The sequence below is a fragment of the Ranitomeya imitator genome, chromosome 7 (genome assembly GCF_032444005.1).
Source record: "Ranitomeya imitator isolate aRanImi1 chromosome 7, aRanImi1.pri, whole genome shotgun sequence".
Taxonomy (NCBI): Eukaryota; Metazoa; Chordata; class Amphibia; order Anura; family Dendrobatidae; genus Ranitomeya; species Ranitomeya imitator.
In genome coordinates this window covers 45,097,077-45,124,233 of record NC_091288.1, presented here as the reverse complement: position 1 = coordinate 45,124,233, position 27,157 = coordinate 45,097,077, and the positions used below count along the sequence as shown (strand labels likewise).

Here is a 27,157-nt window from a genome sequence, read left to right as displayed (position 1 = left end):
ACTGGTGTGAATATGAGAGAGGACAGATAGTCAAAAGGTGCAAACCAAGATAGCCAGTGCTGTATAAGCTAAGGCCCTTGATCATAAGGCATTATGATAATAATGCATAGTGGCATGGAGTACACTTTATCAAAGAAAAGACACAAAACGCACGTTTCGCATCAAGCTTCATCAGGGGGTGTACCTTTTGTAAATACTAAAACTATATGGCTTGTTTGAAACTTCCAACATTCATTGTCCAAGTACGGACCGCAACGTCCGGACTCGACATGGGTCTCCTGAATCTCACATGTGCCTATGAGGTGGTTAAGTCCCGGTCACGATACCCATGGCCAAATCGGATATTGCGGTTCGTACTCATACTGTAAAATATTGGCTGAAGACTGTGTGAACACCACCATTGTGGCTACCCTTTATAACAGAAGTGGCAATCCTGACAGATCTGTTGCACTACAAATACTATTGGTGCCCAGCTGGCTTACAATTGGTTTAGGGCGTTCCATGGTTTCTGTCTTTTTTTCACCCCCCCCTTCCCCAAGTCTGCAAAAATAAAGAAGTGAACAAAGTCCAACTTTTTTTTTTATTTTTACCATCTTCCGATATTAATACTTCACTCACATAAAAAAAAAAGTCCAAAGTAAAGGCAGATAAGAGTGAAATATTAATGGAGTACACCTGAAGCAATCACAACCGGTAAATGTCTTGACCTTGGAAAGCAATACACAAGAAGGTGGCGTCAAAAAGCCGCGTGATTCTTATGAATATGTATGGGCTACTTGATAATAATGAATGTGGCACCGTCATGCATGCACTACAAGATAATGTTGTGCCCTCTTTTGTCTACAGGTTGATAAAAATTAAGGAGTGGGTGGACAAGCATGACCCGGGGGCCTTGGTCATTCCTTTTAGTGGGGCCTTGGAACTGAATCTGCAAGACATGAGTGATGAGGAGAAGCAGAAGTATCTGGAAGAGAAAGTGACACAAAGGTTAATTAGCATTCATTTTCCCTACACTTTATTATCAACTATTTCCTTGCTGTAATTTAATTGCTTGCACTGATAGAATAATAAATGACAGAGTAATTACCATTATAAAGAGGGAATCTTCTCCTTTCTTTATCAGGCGACAGAGTTGAAAAGATTTATTTTAAATTAAGTTTTTAACTGTCATCTGTCATCTGAGTGCAGGGTTTTTAATTATAGCATAAGACATGGGGGTAGGGGGGAGAAAATGTGTGTTTGGGGCGAAGGGGGGTAGGTATATCCACTGGCGACAATCAACCCGAAATTCTTTCGTCATATGTTAATAGGATGTTGGAAGCATATGCAAAGAAATAAAACGGTGAAGTGTAATTTTGACGTTTTAATGTAACTAACCGCCAAGTGATGTAAACGAAAGAAATACTTTTTTTTTTCCCGTGTTTTTTTTTTTTGTTTTTTTTTTTTTGTTAATATAACACAAGGGGTTAATTAAATGTAGGAGTTGATGTAAGCCGCTTCTTGATGCGCCGGTATAACTCATCACTTGCCTTCTTGTTTCAGTGCTTTGTCCAAGATTATTAAAACTGGCTACGCGGCACTACAGCTCGAATACTTTTTCACCGCCGGCCCCGATGAAGTGCGCGCTTGGACCGTCAAGGTAAGGCTGGGACTTTATTCATCCGCTGGTGAATTGAGATTGATATCAGACACTTTGTAGTCTGTCATGGCGGAGGTGAGCTAGTCATTACACGAGAGCCCTCTTTTTTTTTTTTTGGATGTGTGTCCAGGATAACGTTAATTATTTGAGAGCCGCTGAACGGTGAAAGTGGAGCGGCATTGATTGAGGCCGGTAACAATTGATTCTGCCTATTACATAGCCTGCATTTCTTCATCCTGTAGGATCGGGCTTCCCCCCTTCCTGCGGGCAGAGATAAGAAACGCCAGCATTGTGCTTGGTTAATCTGTGTGACCGAGCTTCTTCTCCAGTTAAATTGATGCCGCTCTTCAGTCCGCATGCACTAACTTTGTTTGGTTTGTAGGTGTTTTCCGTCCTCCCCCTTTTTTTTTTTTTTTTTTTTCTTCTCCTTCTTTTTCTTCTTCCCAGGGTTGCATTTTCAACTGTGAAAGCAATATAACATCATTATACTCCTCGCAGATACACAGCTGGTATCCAAAAAACGTAAAGCCCGTGCGTAATAATTCATCCCTTTAAGTGGTTTCTAATTTAAGAGGTAGACTTTGTTCTGATACTGCCACACATTCCGTCCTGACACTAATAAAAACCGCGATGATATGGGTTTAAAATATTTATATTCGCTGATTGTGCCCGTGGCGACTGACTAATTTGCTCCCACAGGACAATGAGGAGGGAAACGTCTTTTTTTTTTTTGCTTTTTAAATGGAAATACCCTGTGTGAGGGCTCCTATTATTCCCCGTGTACGGCGGAGCGGATGTAGCTACAAATTATGTATTACAAAAATATGTAATTATTGCAAGAACGCACAAAGACTGCAGCATTCCTTTGATTTTCGATCAAAGTAATAGTATTTCTAGAGAGAAGCTCGAGAGATTTAATTCTCTATCCCCTGCTACAGGGACTTACAAATGTATGCAGTATGCAGAGCCTCTTAGCGGGGACAGGGTCAGAGGTAGCGCTAAAAATACACGATGCCAACAGTGTTGTCAATCTGTCCACACGAAATTCAAGAATCGTTCTCTATTGGTTTATATCTCACAGTGCAAAGGATATATGTATTTACTCATACAATATATCAGCTAATTACTGGTGTGTATGTATAATGAATATTTAAATATATATATATACGGGTGTGTCCATATATAAATGTGTATGTGTGTATGTATATATAATGTGTATGTATGTGTACACACACACACACGCATATATACACACACGAACACACATATATATTATACAGAGGTGTGTGTGTCTCTATGTATGTGTGTATATATGTTCAAAATGTGTGTGCATATATCTCTCTAGACGCGTCTGTGTGCGCGTATACATACGGTTGTGTGAGAATATATATTGTGATGCAGTGACCCATGCTGCAGCTAAGGGGCGCTGTGTGGGCTCCTCAGGATACGCATGGAGACGTAACTGGGTTTGTGAAAGTGTCCGGCATGATTGCAAATGGCCGGTATGTGTCGCAGAGGGAGATACTGCGCTGTAAGCCGATAATGTTGTTCTGCGGCCTGGAGTCCCGCAAGTATTGTTGTGTAGCTTTAAAGAGAGACTTACAGAGTTAGTCGGAGAGCTTGGCGGGTCTGACTAATCACACACCTCCCACCCGTGGAAGTGGTTACTGATATATAATGTGACTGAGGACTGGTCACATGAGAGAATGTATGGACCTGATTGGTCCGTGTGTAAGGTCCTGGAAGGCCTGTGTGTTGGACGGTCCCAGGTGGGGACGGATGTCATGAAGAGCACGTGGTGAGGCCTTGGATCTGAAGGCATGTGTGTTGGACTCTCCCAAGTGGGGACAGACTTCCTGAACAGCACACACACAGGCCGAATGTGCAGAGTCTGTGATGGCACTGTGTTGGGGAAGCTACCGTTTCTTCTGCGGGTCTGGGCTGTCGTGAGTGCCCTGGTCAAAAGGACGGTGATCCCAGTAAGACAGCTTCCCCAAGAGAGAGGGCTGACAGGAGATCAGCGTGTGGAGCAGGAGCTCCAAGAAGGTAACCAAGAGTTGGGGGACCGTGTGTACTGACGAGGGTCAGTTAATGAACTGTGCGGTCACCCATGGTAACTGGACGGAGTAAGGTCCAGCATGTTTAGTGAACGCAACTTAATGTCATGTTCCTACAGTTGTGGCCATAAGTATTGACACCCCTGCAATTCTGTCAGATAATACTCAGTTTCTTCCTGAAAATGATTGCAAACACAAATTCTTTGTTATTATCTTCATTTAATGTGTCTTAAATGAAAAAAACACAAATAATTGTCCTAAAACCAAATTGGATATAATTCCACACCAACCATAAAAAGGGGGTGGACAAAAGTATTGGCACTGTTCGAAAAATCATGTGATGCTTCTCTAATTTGTGTAATTAACAGCACCTGTAACTTACCTGTGGCACCTAACAGGTGTTGGCAATAACTAAATCACACTTGCAGCCAGTTGACATGGATTAAAGTTGACTCAACCTCTGTCCCATGTCCTTGTGTGTACCACATTGAGCATGGAGAAAAGAAAGAAGACTAAAGAACTGTCTGAGGACTTAAGAAACCAAATTGTGAGGAAGCCTGAGCAATCTCAAGGCTACAAGTCCATCTCCAAAGACCTGAATGTTCCTGTGTCCACCGTGCGCAGTGTCATCAAGAACTTTAAAGCCCATGGCACTGTGGCTAACCTCCCTAGATGTGGACAGAAAATAAAAATTGACAAGAGATTTCAACGCAAGATTGTGCGGATGTTGGATAAAGAACCTCGACTAACATCCAAACAAGTTCAAGCTGCCCTGCAGTCCGAGGGTACATCAGTGTCAACCCGTACTATCCATCGGCGTCTGAATGAGAAGGGACTGTATGGTAGGAGACCCAGGAAGACCCCACTTCTTACCCCGAGACATAAAAAAGCCAGGCTGGAGTTTGCCAAAACTTACCTGAAAAAGCCTAAAACGTTTTGGAAGAATGTTCTCTGATCAGATGAGATAAAAGTAGAGCTTTTTGGGCAAAGGCATCAACATAGAGTTTACAGGAGAAAAAAAGAGGCATTCAAAGAAAAGAACATGGTCCCTACAGTTAAACATAGCGGAGGTTCCCTGATGTTTTGGGGTTGCTTTGCTGCCTCTGGCACTGGACTGCTTGACCGTGTGCATGGCATTATGAAGTCTGAGGACTACCAACAAATTTTGCAGCATAATGTAGGGCCCAGTGTGAGAAAGCTGGGTCTCCCTCAGAGGTCATGGGTCTTCCAGCAGGACAATGACCCAAAACACACTTCAAAAAGCACTAGAAAATGGTTTGAGAGAAAGCACTGGAGACTTCTAAGGTGGCCAGTAATGAGTCCAGACCTGAATCCCATAGAACACCTGTGGAGAGATCTAAAAATGGCAGTTTGGAGAAGGCACCCTTCAAATATCAGGGACCTGGAGCAGTTTGCCGAAGAAGAATGGTCTAAAATTCCAGCAGAGCATTGTAAGAAACTCATTGATGGTTACCGGAAGCGGTTGGTTGCAGTTATTTTGGCTAAAGGTTGTGCAACCAACTATTAGGCTGAGGGTGCCAATACTTTTGTCTGCCCCATTTTTGGAGTTTTGTGTGAAATGATCAATGTTTTGCTTTTTGCTTCATTCTCTTTTGTGTTTTTTCATTTAAGACAAATTAAATGAAGATAATAATACCAAAAAATTTGTGTTTGCAATCATTTTCAGGAAGAAACTGAGTATTATCTGACAGAATTGCAGGGGTGTCAATACTTTTGGCCACAACTGTATACAGTGTGTAATGAACTGTTCGTGGTACGGTTTATGACTGTATAATAAAACTCATAGACTGTTTAAAGTGGAAAGTGTTCCTCTGTGCCTTAAATCTTGCTGCCAAGCAAGTATTTCCCAACCCACGAGTGATCGCGGAATTACAATATATATATATATATATATATATATATATATATATATATATATATATATATATATATATATACACTATATAATTGTCTATGGGTCACTTCAGTCCTTCTGTCTGTCACGGATATTCATTGGTCGCGGCCTCTGTCTGTCATGGAATCCAAGTCGCTGATTGGTCTCGCAAGCTGCCTGTCATGGCTGCCACGACCAATCAGCGACGGGCACAGTCCGGCGGAATAATGGCCGCTCCTTCCTCCCCCCAGTCAGTGCCCGCTCCATACTCCCCTCCAGTCAGCGCTCACACAGGGTTAATGGCAGCGTTGACCGCGGTGTAACGCACTCGGTTAACGCTGCTATTAACCCTGTGTGACCAACTTTTTACTACTAATAGTAAAATAGTAAAAAGATCTAATGTTAAAAATAATAATTAAAAAAAAAAAAATAGTTACATACTCACCTTCCGGAGCCCCTGGATTAAAGCGGCCGGTTACCGATGCTCCTCGCGACTCCCCGGTGACCGCTCCATGCATTGCGGTTTCGCAAGATGATGACGTGCGGTCATCAATGCACTCTTCAGACCGGAGCGTGCGATGAGCATCGGTAACCGTCCGCTTCAATCCGCTCCGGAAGGTGAGCATGTAACTATTTTTTATTTTAATTATTTTTTTTTTAACAGGGATATGGTGCATCCTACATGACTGGCCAATATACTATGTGACTGGGCAATATACTATGTGGCTGGGCAATATACTATGTGGCTGGGCAATATACTATGTGGCCACATAGTATATATAGTATATGTGGCTGGGCAATATACTATGTGGCTGGGCAATATACTATGTGGCTGGGCAATATACTATGTGGCTGGGCAATATACTATGTGGCTGGGCAATATACTACGTGGGCTGTGCAATATACTACATAGACATGCATATTCTAGAATACCCGATGCGTTAGAACCGGGCCACCATCTAGTGTGTGTATGTATATATATGTATATATATATATATATATATATATATATATATATATATATATATATATATATATATATATATATATATATACATATACGTATGTAGGTGTGTAAATAAATTACACAAATACATTTATATTTCTAAACTCATGGGTGTGTGTGTGTATATATATATCTATATATCTTAATTTATATTTATAAACACACATCTATGTATGTATGGGTGTGTGTATACAATCACAATATATAAATTATTTAAATTTATTTGCAGTTTGCAGTGAAAAATAAGTATTTCTGCCAACCAAGAGTTCTGGCTCCAACAGATGAGTTAGGGTATGTGCACACGTAGAATGGACCTCTGCGGATTTTTCCGCAGTGGATTTTAGAAATCCACAGGTAAAAGGCACTGCGTTTTACCTGCGGATTTACCGCGGTTTTTATGCAGATTTTGTGCGGATTCCCCTGCGGTTTTACACCTGCGGATTCCTATTGTGTAGTAGGTGTAAACCGCAGCGGAATCCGCGCGTTTTTTTCTGCAGCATGGGCACAGCATTTTCTGTTTCCCATAGGTTTACATTGTACTGTAAACTCATGGGAAACTGCTGCGGATCTGCAGCAAAATCCGCAATGTGTGCACACAGCCTAAAACTCTCCTAATCAACTAGTTACCTGCATTAGACAGCTGTCTTATATAGTCACCTTTATAAAAGACTCCTGTCCACAGACTCAATTAATCAGTCAGACTCTAACCTCTGCAACATGGGCAAGACCAAAAGAGCTTTATAAGGATGTCTGGGACAAGATCATAGACCTGCACAAAGCTGAAGTGGGCTACAAAACCATAAGTAAGACGCTGGGTGAGAAGGAGACATCTGTTGGTGCAATAGTAAGAAAATGGAAGAAATACAAAATGACTGTCAATCGACATCGATCTGGGTCACCATGCAAAATCTCACCTCGTGGGGTATCCTTAATCATGAGGAAGGTGGGAGATTATCCTAAAACTACACACAGGGGAACTTGTTAATGATCTCAAGGCAGCTGGGACCACAGTCCCCAAGAAAACCATTGGTTTACACCATAAAGGTTTTAAATCCTGCAATGCCCGCAATGTGCCCCTGCTCAAGAAGGTACATGTGCAGGCCCGTCTAAATTTTGCCAATGAACATCTGGATGATTCTGTGAGTGACTAGGAGAAGGTGCTGTGGTCAGATGAGACAAAAATTGAGCTCTTTGGCATTAACTCAACTCTCCGTGTTTGGAGGAAGAGAAATTCTGCCTATGACCCAAAGAACACCGTCCCCTCTGTCAAGCATGGAGGTGGAAACATTATGGTTTAGGGGTGTTTCTCTGCTAAGGGCACAGGACTTCTTCACTGCATCAATGGTAGAATGATGGAGCCATGTACTGTAAAAATCCTGAGTGACAACCTCCTTCCTTCCGCCAGGACATTAAAAATGGGTTGTAGCTGGGTCTTCCAGCAAGACAATGACCCAAAACATACAGCCAAGGCAACAAAGGAGTGGCTCAAAAAGAAGCACATTAAGGTCATGAAGTGGCCTAGCCAGTCTCCAAACCTTAATCCCATAGAAAACTTATGGAGGGAGTTGAAGCTCCAAGTTGCCAAGCGACAGCCTCAAAATCTTAATGATTTAGAGATGATCTGCAAAGAGGAGTGGACCAAAATTCCTCCTGACATGTGCGAAAACCTCATCATCATCTACAAAAATGTCTGACTGCTGTACTTGCCAACAAGGGTTTTGTCACCAAGTATTAAGATTTGTTTGCCAGAGGGATCAAATACTTTTTTTTCACTGCAAAATGCAAATACATTTATATAATTTATACAATGTGATTTTCTGGATTTTAATTTTGATATTCTTTCTCTTAAAGTTAAAATTAACCTTCCCTTAAAATTATAGAGTGCGTCTTTGTCAGCGGGCAAACTTACAAAATATTCAAGGGACAATTATTTCATTCACTGTGTGTGTGTGTATATATATATTGTATGTACGTGTGTGTGTAGGTAAAATGTTCTAATTGCCTCTGTTATACTACTGAGTAATATACATCTACATATATGAGAAAAGTAAAAGATATCTGTATATACAGGGTGGTCCAAAAGTAGGTGGACAGAAAATAACATTTATTTTGATTTATTATTATTATTTATTTAGAATTTTTATTCTGTTAAACCAGAGAGTTATGTGACACTATAGTTAATAACATTTCCCACATGTCTACTTTACATCAGCACAATTTTGGATATAAAATTTGTTTTGTTAGGAAGTTATAAGGGTTAAAATTTGACCAGCGATTTCTCATTTTTTCAACAAAATTTACAAAACCATTTTTTTTTAGGGACCACCTCACATTTGAAGTCAGTTTGAGGGGTCTATATGGCTGAAAATACCCAAAAGTGACACCATTCTAAAAACTGCACCCCTTAAGGTGCTCAAAACCACATTCAAGAAGTTTATTAACCCTTCAGGTGTTTCACAGCAACTGAAGCAACATGGAAGAGAAAAAATGAACATTTAACTTTTTAGTCACAAAAATGATCTTTTAGCAACAATTTTTTAATTTTTCCAAGGGTAAAAGGAGTAAGTGGACCCCAAAAGTTGTTGTCCAGTTTGTCCTGAGTACTCCAATACCCCATATGTGGGGGTAAACCACTATTTGGGTGCACGTCGGAGCTCGGAAGAGAAGTAGTGACGTTTTGGAATGCAGACTGGGGGCGTCATGGTCTGGGGGCATCATGCTGCGTTTGCAAAGCCCCTGTAGAAACCCCCCCCACAAGTGACCCCATTTTGGAAACTAGACCTCCCCAAGAGACTTATATAGATGTGTGGTGAGAACTTTGAACCCCAAAAACAATGTTTGATAAATCTCCCCCTTCATAACCCTTTTACACATACTGTCCACCTACTTTTCGACCACCCTGTATATATTTTTCGGAGCTTTGTAGGTAAATAATACGCAGTTCCTTGGCCACTGAGTGTAGTATTTTATGTTCCGTGACCAGGTCAGGAATGCTTATAAAGTCCTTGATAGCTGAAGAACTTTGCAGAACTTTGAACAGTTCTCCCTGGAAGATACGGAATTACTGAAAAGTGTTGACAAATTTTGGATACTTTTTTTTTTTTAGGCTACTTTCACACTAGCGTCGGAATCTCCCCGTCGCAATTCGTCGGGCAGAGATTCCGACGCTAGCGTTTAACGCACTGCACAACGGAGGCAGCGGATGCATTTCTCTGGCGCATCCGCTGCCCCATGGGGAGGGAAAAAGCGGTCCGTCAGGAGCAAAAAACGTTACATGTAGCGTTTTTTGCTCCCGACGGTCCGCCAAAGCACGTCGCACGACGGATGCGACGTGTGGCAATCCGTCGCAATGCGTCGTCAATACAAGTCTGTGGGGAAAAAACGCATCCTGCAAGCACTTTTGCAGGATGCGTTTTTTCTGCAAAACGACGCATTGTGACGGATTGCAGAAAACGCTAGTGTGAAAGTAGCCTTAAAGGAGAAAAGTTTACTTTGTACACTTTTCAAAAACCTCCTGATATCTTGTTTCCTTGCTTAGCTTTTTTCTTTGTCTGCGCTAGTACCTAAAGTAAGACAGATGAGTGATAAACGTCCACTTTGCCCTTAGCGAGGGACATAACTAAGGAATAATGAAGGGTGGTTTTTATAACGAGAATGATTACATCCGCTCTGTATCTAATGTGCACAGATATTTAATAAGGTAAGCATCAGTGAGTAGCCATATTAGCCCAATACATCTTGCATTGTAAAAACTGTGCTTTACCATGTCAGGATCCTAAGCAGCTTCACACGCGTTATTAGGCAGCCTCAAGTCACTGTTATTTCTCAAACGTGGGTGGTGGACTTGGAACTTGTATGTCCCGGAGCGTCATGGAAGACTGATATCTTTTAATACTGAATCAAAGCCCTTGAAAAAACTGCCTATTTTCATTCTTCTTTTTTTTTTCAATACAGAACAATTACAAAACTAAACGTATCTTTCCAATTGCACTTTATTTTATCCATATTTAGCTGTAACATGTAACCTGTGAATACTGATTTTATAGGGGAAAAACTGGTTTACATAGCAGAGGTTCTTGTTTAACCCTAACCCTGTAACGCTGAAGCTATTGGCCAAATGTGCATTCAAATTAAGAGAATGTATAAAAAATATATTTTAATATTTGCCCTTTTTTTCCCGTAAAATTTATTAATTTGCCACCAAGCAGAAATGTATGAAGCTCAATATTGAGAGAATTGGCATAGGTTTTGTAGGCCAATAGTTTTGCATTACCCATAAGGAACATTTTAAGGTCCAAGAAAGAATCTCTTACACATAAGTCCAGGTCCAGATCAGCAAACTGAACCACCCCTCCTGTAATCCAGCTTGTTGAACAATTCTTTTTTTTTTTATCTCTGCTTTTGACAGAAAGGGACAAAGGCTCCTCAGGCTGCAGGGAAGATACACACAGATTTTGAGAAAGGTTTCATTATGGCGGAAGTAATGAAATATGATGACTTTAAAGAAGAAGGCTCAGAAGGAGCCGTCAAGGTGAGTGCTCATTGCTCCTTGTTAGAGGTGTGGAGATGGAGGCTCTTGAAGGTTAAAATGTGGCTACTCGCTCCCGGGAGCTGCAGCAGAATTGACTCGCTTCACAAACTTGTGGCTTCTGCTGTTGCTTTACTCGTAAAATGTCACTTTGCTGAACATCAAACAGTCTTTATCATGCGAAAAATGGAAACGCAAAATTATTATTATTATTATTTATTATTATAGCGCCATTTATTCCATGGCGCTTTACATGTAAGGAGGGTATACATAATAAAAACAAGTACAATAATCTTGAACAATACAAGTCACAACTGGTACAGGAGGAATGAGGACCCTGCCCGCGAGGGCTCACAATCTACAAGGGATGGGTGAGGATACAGTAGGTGAGGATAGAGATGGTCGTGCAGCGGTTCGGTGGATCGGTGGTTACTGCAGGTTATAGGCTTGTCAGAAGAGGTGGGTCTTCAGGTTCTTTTTGAAGGTTTCGATGGTAGGCGAGAGTCTGATATTAAATTAGATGTAAAACATACAATACATGTATATGTGACAAACAAGTACAAAACTTTTTTCTTTTAAAAAAAAAATACTAGCCTCATAGTAAATATATATATATATATATATATATATATATATATATATATATATATATATATATATATATATTATATTATATTATGCTATGGGGAATAAAGAGATGTAATATATAAAAAAATGTAAAAGAAAAAAAAGAGATCCTTATTCTCACCTTGACGATCACTTCTTTGGCTCCATTCCGTCACCTCTCCGGCCCTCGTCGCATGTTCTGATTCATGCCGCTTGCGCTGAAATCCCCCAGATCACTCTCACTGAGCCGGGTTCTGCAGAAGCAGGCGAAAGGTCCTGATGTGAAGATGTCATGTCGTACACTATGACCTTGCACCGACATGCAAAAGTCTTGGCACAGCGTGAGAGATCCAAGGATGTGAGAGCGAGTGGCACGAATCAGAAGATGCAACAAGGACTTGGATGGGTGATGGTAAAAAGCAGAGAGGCTAGAGATGTGTGAGGTAAGGATTTTTTTATTTTTTACCGTAAGGCTGTGTGCACACGTTGCTGATTTTTCGCTGTTTTTTTTTGCGATAAAAACGCTATAAAACCGCAAAAAAAAAACAGCATACAATATACATCCCATCATTTTGAATGAATTCTGCATGTTTTGTGCACATGATGCGTTTTTTTTCCACGAAAAAAACGCATCGCGGTAAAAAAAACGCAGCATGTTCATTAATTTTGCGGGTTTTTTTGCGGATTTCCCACTATAAAATGCAGTGGGAAATGTCCGGGAAAAAAAAACGCGGCAAAAACACACAAAAAACGCATGCAGATTTCTTGCAGAAAATTTCAGGTTTTTCTCAGAAATTTTCTACAAGAAATCCTGAACGTGTGCACATAGCCTTACGGTTCAGAAAAATGGCCGACAATGGTCACCATTTTGCTGGATCTGCGTAGAAGTGAATTGCAAAAAGAAATCCACATTTTTGCAAATGCAGATTTTTATAAAATTAATTTCCACTGGAGTTTACTCATCTCTAGTATATGTGTATATCTAAATATGAAAAGGCGCTATCTGCTCATCTGTCCGGGGTACACTGCAAAATACTTCAGTAACCGCAACAGTCCAAACGATAGCCGTCACTCACATCTTCTTTAAAAAAAAAATGACTTTATTGCGCCAGTAGTATAAAAGGCACAAGAAATGGTTGAACACAACAGCCCAAAAATTAAAAAGGCAGAAGAGAATTATCCACCGCGCTCCCAGGAACGTGCTTCAGACCTGCAGACGATGTAGGTCTGAAACATGTTTCTTGGGAGCGTAGCGGATATTTCTCTTCTGCCTTTTTAATTTTTGGGGCTGTTGTGTTCAACCATTTCTTGTGCCTTTCACGCTACTGAATCAATAAAACAATAATTTTAAGAAGATGTGAGCGCTATCGTTTGGACTGTCGGTGTGTTTGTCTATCTATCTATCTAGTTGAACTCCCATTGGCGTACACTAGAAGCCACTGGAGTCCGCAGCTGACTGCAGTAACCTTTCCTCCTGCCCATATAGTACACGCTAAGAACAGTATATCCGATGCTGAAGCACATGAGTAGACCTGATTTATAGGGAAAATAAGTGACTGTCTACTTGGCTTTTCCGGGGCATCCATCAAGCCATTTTTCCATTACCAAATCCATATTAAAATCAGCATTAAAATCTGCTGGACTTGCATGCGGATTTCATTGTTGGTTTTTGGACAAGGTGAACTGCGAATGTTACTTACTGGATTGCAATGGAGGTAATCCGTGGTGACGTTCCCTGGCACTCCTGCAGCAGGTAGGGAATTGTGCGGATTTGGAGATCTGCAGCATGTTTTCAAACCGCGGCCCGTTTACTGACGTTGTCTTGTCATGTGGTTTCCAGGTTTAAGGCGGAGTGTTACCAGCTGCTGCAGGGCCGGACTTGTCTTGCAGGAATCTCCAGTGTATTCGGTCAGATATGGTATATTACACTGTGATCCGCTGTTGTCCGAGGTGTTCAGCGCCCGCAGACGATGGTGTCTCATGCAATCATTGTAGCTAAGTACAACAGTGTACATTATCAGCACATGAATATGACGGGAATTCTCCTGGAAGTCCTCCTTGCGGACACTAGAGGGCGGATGTCCATTGGCTCTACCTGAAGACTCTGAGTCCCCGATAGCGCTCCTGCGATTAATGTGACGTCACGGCTGTGCACGATATTAACATAATTATTGGATTTGCATGACGTGACATAATTAAGTAGAATTTCAACTAATGATCACGTTAAGAACGGAAACAAAGGCTGTTTAATTTCAGTTTTGACATAGATCACCTATTTGGAAAAACCCATTATGGTAATATCCGATATTACCAGTAGCAGCGGTACATTAGCATAGCATCGCATCTAACCCTGGGAAGTTATATAGAGGGGAAAATACGGTCATATGTGGAAAAAAAATCCAGCTAGGCTATTCATCAGTCATATGGCTTTTCTGCTTTATTTTGTTTTTTAACCTTTTCTGGATTGGATTTTTTTGGACCTGCTTTTATTTTGCGTTTTTATTGGCACCAATCAATGATTTTAGAGGGGATGAGTGGAGGAGGAGATGCGCTGCTATTATTGTTTTTTCTTTGTCTTTTTTTTGTGCCATACAGTATAAATATTATATCCTATGGTTTAACGATTATGACAATACCAAATTTAGGATATGTGTACAAGGCAAAATCAAATGAGGAGAAAGCCGGCGGCCTTCTTCCCGAATCGGCTTTGCTGGCGGTTTGGTCGTCGTTTTTGCTGCAGCTCCGCCACCGGCATCTTTGCTTTCTGCTTTCAAGTATATGGAGCGGACGGCTTCGTTTTTGAGAATGCCCATGTTACTACTTTTAACCGTTTCAAGGTGTCCCAACCCTTAAGCACATAAAAGTTGTGACAAAAGGCGGAACATGGGCTCGGAAATGTCATTTTTACATTGGGCTGCGCTATCATTTTATGGGCGCTATTTCAGGTAGATTCCGAGCGGTATCTGTCTGAAAAAAATGTTTGCACGTTACCCTTATAGGGTTTTAGGACGGTAAAGCTTTTTTGCTAACTGAAAATGTTTTAATTTATTTAAAAAAATGTATAAATCATTCTCGTCTCATTCCATTCCCAGACCTGCAACTTTCATTCATTTGAGCAGAGAGAGGATAGATTATTTTATTTATTTTTTTAACAATTTTTTTTTTTTTTTAGTGATGGAATAAAAAGAGGGTCTTTGTCAGGCACCCGGTTATCATAGTCTCACATCAGTACCTTACTATAGCATCGGACCAATGCAGTGCAGCTACCTCTGTCAAACCTTTTTAATGTTGTGCTCACTATTGATCGCGCTGATCGCAGCATCAACCTCTGACGGCATGGGCACCGCTCCTCTGCCCTCCACCATATATACCATGATATATCCTATTGCAGTAAAAACACCACAATCAGGACATAATAATGCATTCAAGTCTGGTCAGAGGTTAACAAATGCACATTTTCTAGAGTGGAGAAAAAAATGTGCAGTAACTTGGTCCAGTTGCCACATTGGTCATCTGTGGTTATCGTAACCAGAGCTCCTGCCACATGCGGCCCCTGGGGCCTCTTCTCATTAGTAGGTCCAGCACGACATCATGCGTGTTTCGGAATAAAACGTAATGACGTTGCAGTCCCTATTAATCGGAGGAGGCGGTGAGGATGCTGCAAAGTGGTACAAAGTTCCTCGGCCTATGGCACCGGACTACCAATGTGGCTGCTAAACTAGTCTTGGGGGCAGCACACTGGCCTTTGCAGAGTTTGGGTCCTGGGTTCAAATCCCACCAAGGTCAACATCTGCAAGGAGTTTTCATCTTCTCCCCGTTTTTGCGCGAGTTTCCTTCAGGTTCTCCAATTGCCTCACGCACTCCAAAGACTGATAGGGAACGTAGATTGTGAGCCCCAATGGCGACAGTTGAGGGAACGTAGATTGTGAGCCCCAATGGGGACAGTTGAGGGAACGTAGATTGTGAGTCCCAATGGGGATAGTTGAGGGAACGTAGATTGTGAGCCCAATGGGGATAGTTGAGGGAACGTAGATTGTGAGCCCAATGGGGATAGTTGAGGGAATGTAGATTGTGAGCCCCAATGGCAACAGTTGAGGGAACGTAGATTGTGAGCCCCAATAGGGACAGTTGAGGGAACGTAGATTGTGAGCCCCAATGGGGACAGTTGAGGGAACGTAGATTGTGAGCCCCAATGGCGATAGTTGAGGGAACGTAGATTGTGAGCCCCAATGGGTACAGTTTATGGAACGTAGATTGTGAGCCCCAATGGGGACAGTTTATGGAACGTAGATTGTGAGCCCCAATGGGGACAGTTGAGATAATATCTGTACAGCGCAGTGGAATTACTGGCGCTATATAAGCGAGTAGACATCGTTTTGCTCAACTTAACTTATTTTACCTAATCTGTCTTCTAATTGCCGATTTCTGTCAAACTGAAATGGAAAGCTGGGTGGCAAAAAATAAGTTTAATCCTTGATATATAAGAGTAATTAAGGATATTATCATAGTGAGTATTGGAAGTTCCTCTGGCACGTCATCACCCTGTAGCTGATGGAGGTGCAGCGGATACATTGTGAGGGGGCTTATAGCGTCCCTAGTATATATAGGAAGTAACATTGTACATGAATATTTCACTTTCAAAGATCCAACACTGTGTAATTTCAGAAAGTAAAGGGATATATGACAGCTAGGACTATAGAACGTACATGTATTTATTTATTTTTATTTTTTTTTAAATGCTAGGATAAGAATATATTTACATGTTTGCCATAAAAAAAAGCGGGATTGTCTTTTTCATGGCGGCGATCAGCACATCGATGCCTTTTTACTGTGAATTCTATAAAATCAGATTATTTTTCTCCGTAATAAGAGCCCATAGCACAGGACAGTCTGTCACGGCACCAGATCCGCAGAATACAAGGAAGCTGCGCGCTCTCCAGCAGCCTGCGAGTAACATGGGCCATTATCCAGCGGCTTGTAACTTATTTGATTGGTTCCGCTATTGTTCGTTATGGAGCGTGTGACATTGTTACGTGTAGGTGGCACTTAATGTAAGGAAACATTGCTGTCACTGCTCGGTGACACTGCAAAAAAAAAAAAAAATAAAGGGGGGATTAATTGAAGTGTTTTAAAATGCATTTGACATTGGAATAAAAGAAGCGGCTTGTTTGTTTTTCGAGGTCTCTTCTAGCTTTGTGCGGAGCCGAGTTCTCCATGTTGCCGTGAGGGCGTCTGCTCCGCGCTATCAGGTTGATCACTTCAAGTTTCATTCTTCTTTGCCTGAAACACCGGCACGGCATAACTAATTTAATGCCAGCGCTGTGAACTATACACTGAATAGCTCTGTGTGGGCTTTGTAGTCTACAGGGATATTTCATTATTAGCAATCATATCTGCTTAGGCAAAGCTGGCTTCTACAGATGGCGGCTTTCAAGTGCAAATGAACTGGTTAGACGTGTCTTGTTTAATACATACTCAAGATTCACAAATGGCTATTGATTTTTCTACCAGTTGTTTCGGTTAGCAAAGGAAATGGATTAAATGGTCTCCTGAGCATTTAAAGGGACACTATTACATTTAATTAATTGTAAATCAAATCCCGTATGAAGACTGGGCAAAAGGAGAAAAAAGTGTGCGGCTGCAATCCTGTGTCAGGTGGCCGGGAAGTGCGCCTCATGGTAACAACTGATGTCTTTAGGGGGGAAATCTTATTTTTTAAGAACGAGCGAATCTGCCAGAAATTAGATGATTTGTTCAAAATTTGAACAAGAAATGTGATTCACAGTGAATTTATTCCTGGAGACTGAAATGTGGGTTATGGCCCACACCCCAGGGCATGATTAACTTAAAGGTTTAATATATATATATATATATATATATATATATATATATATATATATATATACTGTGTTCCAAGTTATTATGCAAATTGGATTTAAGTTTCATAAAGATTTAATTTTTTTTGTTTTTCAAATAAACTCATGGATGTTGTGTCAGGGCTCAATGGATCACTGAAATCAATCTTAAACACATTTGATAATTAGTTTTCCAGGTGATTCTAATTAAAGGAAAACTACTTAAAATTGATGTTCCACATTATTAAGCAGGCCACAGGTTTCAAGTAACATGGGAAAGAAAAAGGATCTCTCTGCTGCTGAAAAGCATCCACTAGTGCAATGCCTTGGTCAAGGGATGAAAACATGAGATATTTCCCGAAAACTTAAGCGTGATCATCGTACTGTTAAGAGATTTGTGGCTGAATCGGAGCACAGACGTGTTTGTGCTGATAAAGGCATAATGAGGAAGGTTTCTGCCAGGTAAGTTTACCGGATTAAGAGAGCAGTTGCTAAAAAAGCCATTATCTGCTGCTGGTGCCTCTGAAGTCCCTCGAATCTCAAGGTGTAGGATCCTTCAAAGGCTTGCTTTGGTTAATAAACCTACTATTCGGCCACCCCTGAACAATGTTCACAAGCCGAAACGGTTGCAGTGGGCCCAGACATACATGACGACTAATTTTCAAACAGTCTTGTTTACTGATGAGTGTCGAGCAACCCTGGATGGTCCAGATAGATGGAGTAGTGGATGGTTGGTGGAGGCCACAATGTCCCAACAAGTCTGCGACATCAGCAAGGAGGTGGAGGAGTCATGATTTTGGTCTGGAATCATGGGGAAACAGCTGGTAGGGCCCTTAAAGGTTCCTGAAGGTGTGAAAATGACCTCTGCAAAGTATGTAGAGTTTCTGACTGACAACTTTCTTCTATGGTCTAAAAAGCAGAAACGTGCACTCAGGAGCAAAATCATCTTCATGCTGACAATGCCCCATCTCATGTTGCAAAGAATACCTCTGAGTCATTGGCTGCTATGGGCATAAAAGGAGATAAACTCATGGTGTGGCCACCATCTTCCCCTGACCTCAACCCTATAGAGAATCTTTGGAGTGTCATCAAGCAAAAGATCTATGAGGGTGGGAGGCAGTTCACATCAAAACAGCAGCTCTGGGAGGCAAAGAAATACAAGCAGAAACTCTCCAAAAACTCACACGTTCAATGGATTCAAGAATTGTGAAGGTGACATCAAAGAATGTTAACCTGTAACTTGGCCTGTTAGGAGGTTTTGGAGTTAAATAGCTTTTTTGTTCAGTGAATGTGACCTCCTAATGCTGCAAATTCCACAAATGAGCATTTTCAGGTCTTTAAAACATATCAAATGTTTAGAAATTCTACTCTGCCTGATAATTTGGAACAGTGCATTTTGAGTTTTTATTTATCTTGGAGATTATACTGTTATCATTGGGAGGTTTTTTTAATAAAATTGGATGTATAATCTAACGGGTGATGACTTTTATTAGACTGACTGTCATTCGCACCGACTATTTAGGGAAATCCGAGAAAAATATCATTTGCATAATAATTTGGAACACAGTGTATATATCTAACTATTCCATTTGTATTTACTGTATGCAGTCCATCTCTTCTATCCGGTCGGCTCCAGCAGTGATTTTACAGTAATCGGCAGATGAATTGCCGTCTTTTCTTCTATCTATTTAATATATATACGTATATATGCCTGTGTGTCACTGACACACATATATATATATATATATATATATATATATATATATTCTAAGGGTCACTTCCGTCTGTCTGTCTGTCCTTCTGTCACGGTTATTCGTTCGCTGATTGGTCTCGGCGGCTGCCTGTCATGGCTGCCGCCACCAATCAGCGATGGCCACAGTCCGATTAGTCCCTCCCCTACTCCCCTGCAGTCAGTGCCCGGCGCCCGCTCCATAATCCCCTCCACTCACCGCTCACACAGGGTTAATGGCAGCGGTAACGGCCCGCGGTGTAACGCGCTCCGTTACCGCTGCTATTAACCATGTGTGTCCCCAACTATTTACTATTGATGCTGCCTATGCAGCATCAATAGTAAAAATGTCATGTTAAAAATAATTTTAAAAAAACCTGCTATACTTACCCTCCGCCGCCTTTCTCGCTCCTCTCCACGCTCCCGGGACCGCTCCATTGCAAGTGGCAGCTTCCGCTCCTGTCCCAGGGCTGGTGTGGGACAAGGACCTGCCGTGACATCACAGTCGGTCATGTGACCGCGACGTCATCATAGGTCCTGCTCGCACCAGCCCTGGGACGGGACCGCAAGCTGCCGCTTGCAATGGAGCGGTCCTGGGAGCGTGGAGAGGAACGAGAAAGGCGGCGGATGGTGAGTATAGCAGGACTTCAACGGGCTATAGGTGAGTATATGTTTTTTGTTTTTTTTAAGTCTATACTACGTGGCGCTGTGCTGGGCAATATACTACTTGGCTCTGCTATATACTATGTGGCTGGGCAATATACTACGTGACTGGGCAATATACCGTACTACGTGGGCTGTGCTATATACTGTGTGGCTGGGCAATATACTACGTGGCTCTGCTATATACTATGTGGCTGGGCAATATACCGTACTACGTGGGCTGTGCTATATACTATGTGGCTGGGCAATATACTACGTGACTGGGCAATATACTACGTGACTGGGCAATATACTACGTGGCTGGGCAATATACTACGTGGCTGGGCAATATACTACGTGGCTGGGCAATATACTACGTGACTGGGCAATATACTACGTGGCTGGGCAATATACTACGTGGACATGCATATTCTAGAATACCCGATGCGTTAGAATCGGGCCACCATCTAGTATATATATATATGTGTGTGTATTCTATGTGTATATATCTATTCTACTCTAACCTGTCGGTGTGATTTTACTGTATGCGGCACATGAATTGACAGCTTTTCAAAGAACACCAATGCATAAAAAACGGACAGGACTAGCATGGTCAGTGCTGTGCGTTTTTGCTTTTTTGCCTTCTGGCACCCATAGACTTCAATTGGTGAGTCTCGGTGACAATCGCAGCATGCTGCAAGTTTACACGCATGCTGAATACGCCCGAGAAATTAAACGATGTGAGCTGCCCCATAGATTAACACTGGTCTCAGTGTTATGTGATGTTTTCTCGCATAGCACTCGCCCGTATTCTACGGTAGTTTGACGCCGGCCTTACCAGCCTTCCCTGCATCACTAACATTGTTCATTGGAAATTGTTTTTACGGCTTACATTGTGTGGTAAAAATGACCTGGCAATATCATTCTCCTCATTGCGATTTCGGCAATACCAAACCTGTCCATTTTTTTTAAATTAAAAGTCAGAAATCTATTAAAAAGAAAAATGTTATTATTGCCATTTTTCGAGACCCTTAACCCCTTTCTGACATTGGACGTACTATTCCGTCCATGTGGGGTGGGCCCTAATTCCCAAGGACGGAATAGTACGTCCAGCGTGATCGGCCACGATCACGGGGGGAGCGCGGCCGATCGCGGCCAGGTGTCAGCTGACTATCGCAGCTGACATCCAGCACTATGTGCCAGGAGCCTTCTCTTCAACAGTATTCCTGTATACAATTTTACTGTCTTTTGTGTGTTCAGCGTCGTCCTGACTAGAGATGAGCCAATATTTCAATATTCTGTTCATATTACGATCGCTGTATTCGCTGAACCTGCATAGGCAGCATCAATAGTAAAAACTTGGTCACACAAGGTTAATAGCAGCGGTAACGGAGTGAGTTACCCGCGGCATAACACGGTCCGTTACCGCTGGCATTAACCCTGTGTGAGCGGTGACTGCGGGGAGTATGGAGCGGGCGCTGGGCACTGACTGCAGGGGAGTAGGGAGGGACTAATCGGACTGTGGCCGTCGCTGATTGGTCGTGGCAGCCATGACAGGCAGCTGGCGAGACCAATCAGCAACTTGGATTCCATGACAGACAGAGGCTGCGACCAATGAATATCCGTGACAGAAAGAAGGACAGACAGAAAGAAAGACGGAAGTGACCCTTAGACAATTATATAGTAGATATAGATATATATATCTTGTGAGCAGGGCCCTCATTCTTCTTGGTATCTGTGTTGATCTATGTGTTTGTTATGCTGTAATGTCTATTGTATGTACAAGTCCCCTCTGAAATGTAAAGTGCTGCTATAGAAATAAAATTACTATTATTAATATATATAATATATTTGCAGTCACCGTCTGATAGATGCTGCACGATCCACAGGCAACATTTCTCAGCTGTCAGGTCCACTTTAAGGCTCAACAGTGCAGGGCCTACGTTGCCTCTGTATAGTCCCATTACTGGTGGTGTTTTGAGCACATATGTGCCACCATTAGTGTCACATGCTAAAACATCTTCTGTCTCAGTGAGGCTTTGTCCATATTTCATTATTACGCCAAAATAAAATCCCCCGGTGCTCAAGCTGAATATATTTCTCGGTCTTTATACACCGGTCAGAAGTGACTCGTTTTTGCTTCTTCCTGCTGCTCCGATGAGCATTGCATTTTTTTTTTCAATCCACTACACGGTTTTTAGAGATACAGGTACTATAATAATTTAGTGCTGGTTTTTATGGTTTTTATCAAGGAGGCACGGCTCCCAGGGCAATACAGACAAGCCTAAAGACACGTCTAAAGGGAGTAATTTATCCCTGTAAAGACCATAAAAATCATCACTAAGTAAAAGGCCCATATCTCTAGGACTGTACAGAGGAGGTAAAAAAGAAAAATACCAATAGTTAAGTTAACAGCAACGAATAAAATATGAGCAAAAACTCATCACTTGACTAGGTGACAGGTTGCCTTCAGTGTCCTTTTTGTATACGTTGGGGGATGAGATGTGTCTGTGCAGGAAAGCATAGTTTCCTACACTATCCTATACAGAAAGGCACAGTAAAATAAGGTATTCTGCATGGTGTATGTATCTTTAAAGTCCTTTTTCTGTGATTTCACTGATGAACTTTGCACCAATGTAATCGTAATGACGCACAATGGGGCCTATTTATGAAGCAAAATGTGCCACAAAACGGTCATTAATGACCTGCACTATAAGGAAGGAAGGAGCACGTCGCACAATGTAAGCCAACTAATAGGTGTGATATTGCACTTACCAGAAACAACCTTTGGTTACCAATGGCGCTGTTTTTTTGTTTCTTAGAACATAGGGGTTGTCTGCCTCCGGGAAATTTTTTTTTCTCAAATGCATGTATTTGGGGCTTTAAAAATCAATTTTTGCTATTGGGTTTCATTAAAAAATTTGCACCGTTTGACATTTACAGGCTTAAACCCCTCTCTCCCCGCATGTTCATTTTTGATGTGGCCATAAATCGACTAAGAGGAGCTAAAAATACTGATAAGTGACCAAATCTCCCATTGGTCCGTCAGAAAGAGCTCACTGACAGATTCTCAGTTAGCCCATTCTGCGGCCAGCAATAGACAGTGTAACACAGAAGGCAAAAGGTTCAAAATTTTTAATGTAACCCATTTACAATTTTTTTTTTTTTAGCCAAAAATACTGGCATTTAATTTAGAAAAAACAAACAAATACACAAATAACAATTTGACTTTTGTATTAATTTATTTAATATATAATGTTGGTCAGTAACCTGATATTTCCTGTCTATGTATATAGCAGGTATAATAATTTTTAATCCCCCTTTATTTGTTCTCTTACAGGCGGCAGGAAAATACAGGCAACAAGGAAGAAATTACACAGTAGAAGATGGAGACATTATTTTCTTTAAATTCAATACACCGCAACAGCCTAAGAAAAAATAGTTTTGTTTTGCCTTTTTTTTCTTTTTTTCTTTTTTAAAAATATCACGAGATTTTTGTTATTTAAGCAGAAAATTCTGTTATTAAATAAAATACCAAACCAGGAACCATCTTGTCACCCTCTCCACATCCCCCAACCCCTCGAACCAAATAAATGCTGTTTGTTTGGAAATGATATGTGTCATTTCACTGTGAAAATACAAGTTCAGTAAATGTGCTTTCCAAATGATTAAGATCCTACTTGAAATCGTAGATGCTTTTCAGGACTCGCACTAGTCTCATGATACTTCATTAATCTCCATCATGTATGCCAAGCCTGACACATCTGACAGTGAGGACAATGTGGCTGGCTCTTTTTTTGAATCTACAGATAATGCATGTTTTACAGTACTCCAGATGTCTACACTCAATAAAACATTTGACAAAAACCAGCCTCTGTGTGTTTGGGGATGTCTGTATTGAGTGGATGTGGTGTGCTGAATGCGATACAGCACCTGCCGGCTGCTGATTACAGAATCTAAGACATGTGTATGATACAGTAACTGCCAGTGTGGGGCAGCTGTCATTGTATCTGAAAAGTGACTCTTTCATGGGAATCACAAGATTAGCTTGCCAACAATTGTGCGTGTGTGTCCCTGCAAATGGATAGAGGATATCTACTCTTGGACGCCAAGAAAAAAATAAATGTTTTTCTAACCTTTATTCACTGATATGCTGGAAGATACATAGAAAGGAAAAGGAATGTAATGCATCTTCTCTTCTTAAAGGGGTTCGCTGGCAATTGCAAAAAAAAAAAAACACATATCTAAAATGCTATGCTAAATAAATTCCTAAATATCTTTTAATTAGCAAATCACGCTTGTTTTGTCTAATCATTGTAGAACATGAAAATGGCCTCTCTCTTGTTATACTGATAAAACCTGTCCTAGAATATGTAAGCATGAGCATGTAGGAAGCTCAGCTGCTGTGATCTGGAGATAACCTATGCAGTGATGGCAGCAGTGTGTGGCCTCTTCTAACCTTACGACTCCTGATATCGCTAGAATTGGATCGGATGGACAGAGTGGAGAGCAGCAGTGTGAACAACTTCTCCTTACCTTGGCATCCCTGGTATCTTCAGTATTAGATCAGATGGGCAGGGTGGACAACAGTGTGACTGGACTCTTCTTGAATCAGAACCCTTGGTGCCTCCAGTATTGGATATCGCTAGAATTAGATTGGATGGACAGAGTGGAGAGCAGCAGTGTGAGCAACTTCTCCTTACCTTGGCATCCCTGGTATCTTCAGTATTAGATCAGATGGGCAGGGTGGACAACAGTGTGACTGGCCTCTTCTTAAATCAGAACCCTTGGTGCCTCCAGTATTGGATCAAATCGACAGGGTGGACTGCAGTGTGAGGATCCACTGGTTTTTCAAGTTTTAGATCAAACAACATGGTGGAAATCTGTGTTAGTGACCTCTTATTTCAGCACTCCTGGTGTCTTCAGTTCTATATCATATAGACAGGGTGGATAGCAGTACGAGCAGCCTCTTCTTACCCCAATACTCCTAGTATCTCTATCATCAGATTATATAGGGTGGATAGCAGTGTAGGTAACCTATTACCTCAGGACTTCTGGTTTCTACAGTATTAGATGAGATGACAAGGTAGACAGCAGTGTGAGCAGCCTCTTCTTACCTCAGCACCCCTGGTATCTCCAGTATTAGATCAAATAGGGTAGACAGCATTGTGAGCAGCCTCTTCTTACCTCAGCACCCCCTGGTATCTCCAGTGCTATATCTTAAAGACAGGTTGGACAGCAGTACAAGCAGCCTCTTCTAACCTCGATACTCCTAGTATCTCTACCATTAGATTATATAGGGTGGATAGCAGTGTAGGTAGCCTATTACCTCAGGACTTCTGGTTTCTACAGTATTAGGTGAGATGACATGGTGGACAGCAGTGTGAGCAGCCTCATCTTACCACAGAACCCCTGTTATCTCCAGTATTAGATCAAATAGGGTGGACAGCAGTGTGAGCAGCCTCTTCTTACATCAGGATTCCTGATATTTCCTGTATTAGATAGTATATGTGTCCAAGCAGTTTTTGCTGCGTATTTTCTCTGTTTTTGCTGCGTTTTTGTTGTCTCTTGTGCATGCTGATAAAGTTTAGCGCCCCCCAAAAAAGTGGTCGTTACCGTCTGCCAGCTCCTCTTTATTTTGGCAGACCTGGCCAAAATTGAACTGAAAACGTTAATATTTTTTTTAACGTTTTGATTGACTTCACGTTGCACAAATTTTTTGCGACTTTTCAAAGTGTTAATTTCAGACACTTTAATGAATCAGGTTCTTTATCTTTAAAATGTGCTAACTGGTACCAAAATAAAGAATTATAAATTGAAAAAAATATATTTGTTTTACTTCTTGTGCAGTACCTGAATAAAGAAAAAAACTCCTTAAATAGGAAAAAAAATATTATGTACCGCAATAAAATTAACACAAACATTTTGGTTTGTAACCTACCAGTTGCTGAAAATTTCTAAATTATGCCTGGTTAACAAAAGATGAAAAGAACATAAAAGAAGAATGAATAATACATGTAATACAGGAGAACAACTTACGGTACTAATGTTTGACAGTCTGCAGGATTTTCAGTAGTTTTTTTTTTTTATTTCTTTCATTTTTGGAAGATTTATGAGGGAAGTGGTAGTGCTACAGTATTTGGTCAGTATTTTACATCAGTTTTGTAAGGCAAAACAGGAGAGGAAGAATCGGAGGAAAAGTATAATAGAAACATTTCACCACTTCTGTGTTTATCACCCACTCCTGGTTTTGGCTTACAAATACTGATGTAAAGTACTGACCATATTGAGGAAATTGATAATTCTCCTGGGACATACAAAGAGCACTTCTTCCTTTTCACCTTTGGATTGCAATACGAGACCAGATCAAAGTAAAGGAGGAGATTTTGGTAGCTGAGATTTTCTTTGTGTATTTTCGACACTGTTTTAATACTTTAAAAGTAAAAACAACAAATGGCTCCATAGACCTCCAGGTTACGTGCACACTTTAGGTTTTTTTTTAGGGGTTAAGTGAGGCAGATCTGTTTAAAAAAAAAAAAAAAAACCAATGCATAAGATTGTTCTTATTAATTTCTATTATAAAAATACTTTGCTGCTCATATATTTAGTTTTTTAGAGCTTTTTTTTTTTTTTTTTTTTTTTTTTAAACCTGGTGGAAAAAGAGTGCATGTAACATCATTAAAGTAGATCTTGTTTATAAATGATAGTGAAAAATGTAAAATGGCTAAATCTATTTTTCTTTTCTTGCAAAAATGTAATGTACGGTACTTGAATAAAAATTACAATTTTAAAATAAAAAAGTGGATCTTGTTAGAATCAGGCTGCAAAAGCATACGTCGAGAAAACTTCTCCCCAAAAAGCTTTGAAGACTCTGCAAAATTGCTTCAGAAAAGAAAAAAATTCCACAAGGATCGTCTCCTGAAGCGGTGCAGAATTTTTATACATAAAACCCATCCATTTTGCTGCTGCGGGTTTTAGCTTGTGTAGAATCTGTTTGCAAATAGTTTTTTTGTTGCTGGTTTTAAATCTACAGCATTTCAGTTCATTGTGCAAAATCAGAGCAGATTTTTTTTTTTTCAATAACAAATAAAATCCACAAACATTCCGCGTCCTACAATCTTGGATTCTGCTACGGAAAAGTCTTCCCCATTTAAGTATAATGTAAACCCACTAAGATATTTTTCTGATGCCAATTTTTTTT

At 40.9% G+C, this 27,157-nt stretch overlaps 1 protein-coding gene across 1 annotated transcript in view; it reads left to right on the top strand.

Moving 5' to 3' along the window:
* The window catches only part of OLA1 (Obg like ATPase 1), a 216,206-nt gene extending 192,380 nt beyond the window's left edge, over nt 1-23,826 (top strand). Inside the window, exons 8-11 of the mRNA XM_069733169.1 lie at nt 847-987; nt 1,543-1,639; nt 11,005-11,127; nt 23,297-23,826. Coding sequence (XP_069589270.1) covers nt 847-987; nt 1,543-1,639; nt 11,005-11,127; nt 23,297-23,398 — 463 coding nt within the window. The 3' untranslated portion in view covers nt 23,399-23,826. The remainder of the gene's footprint in view (nt 1-846; nt 988-1,542; nt 1,640-11,004; nt 11,128-23,296) is intronic.
* The last annotated feature ends 3,331 nt before the right edge of the window (nt 23,827-27,157 follow it).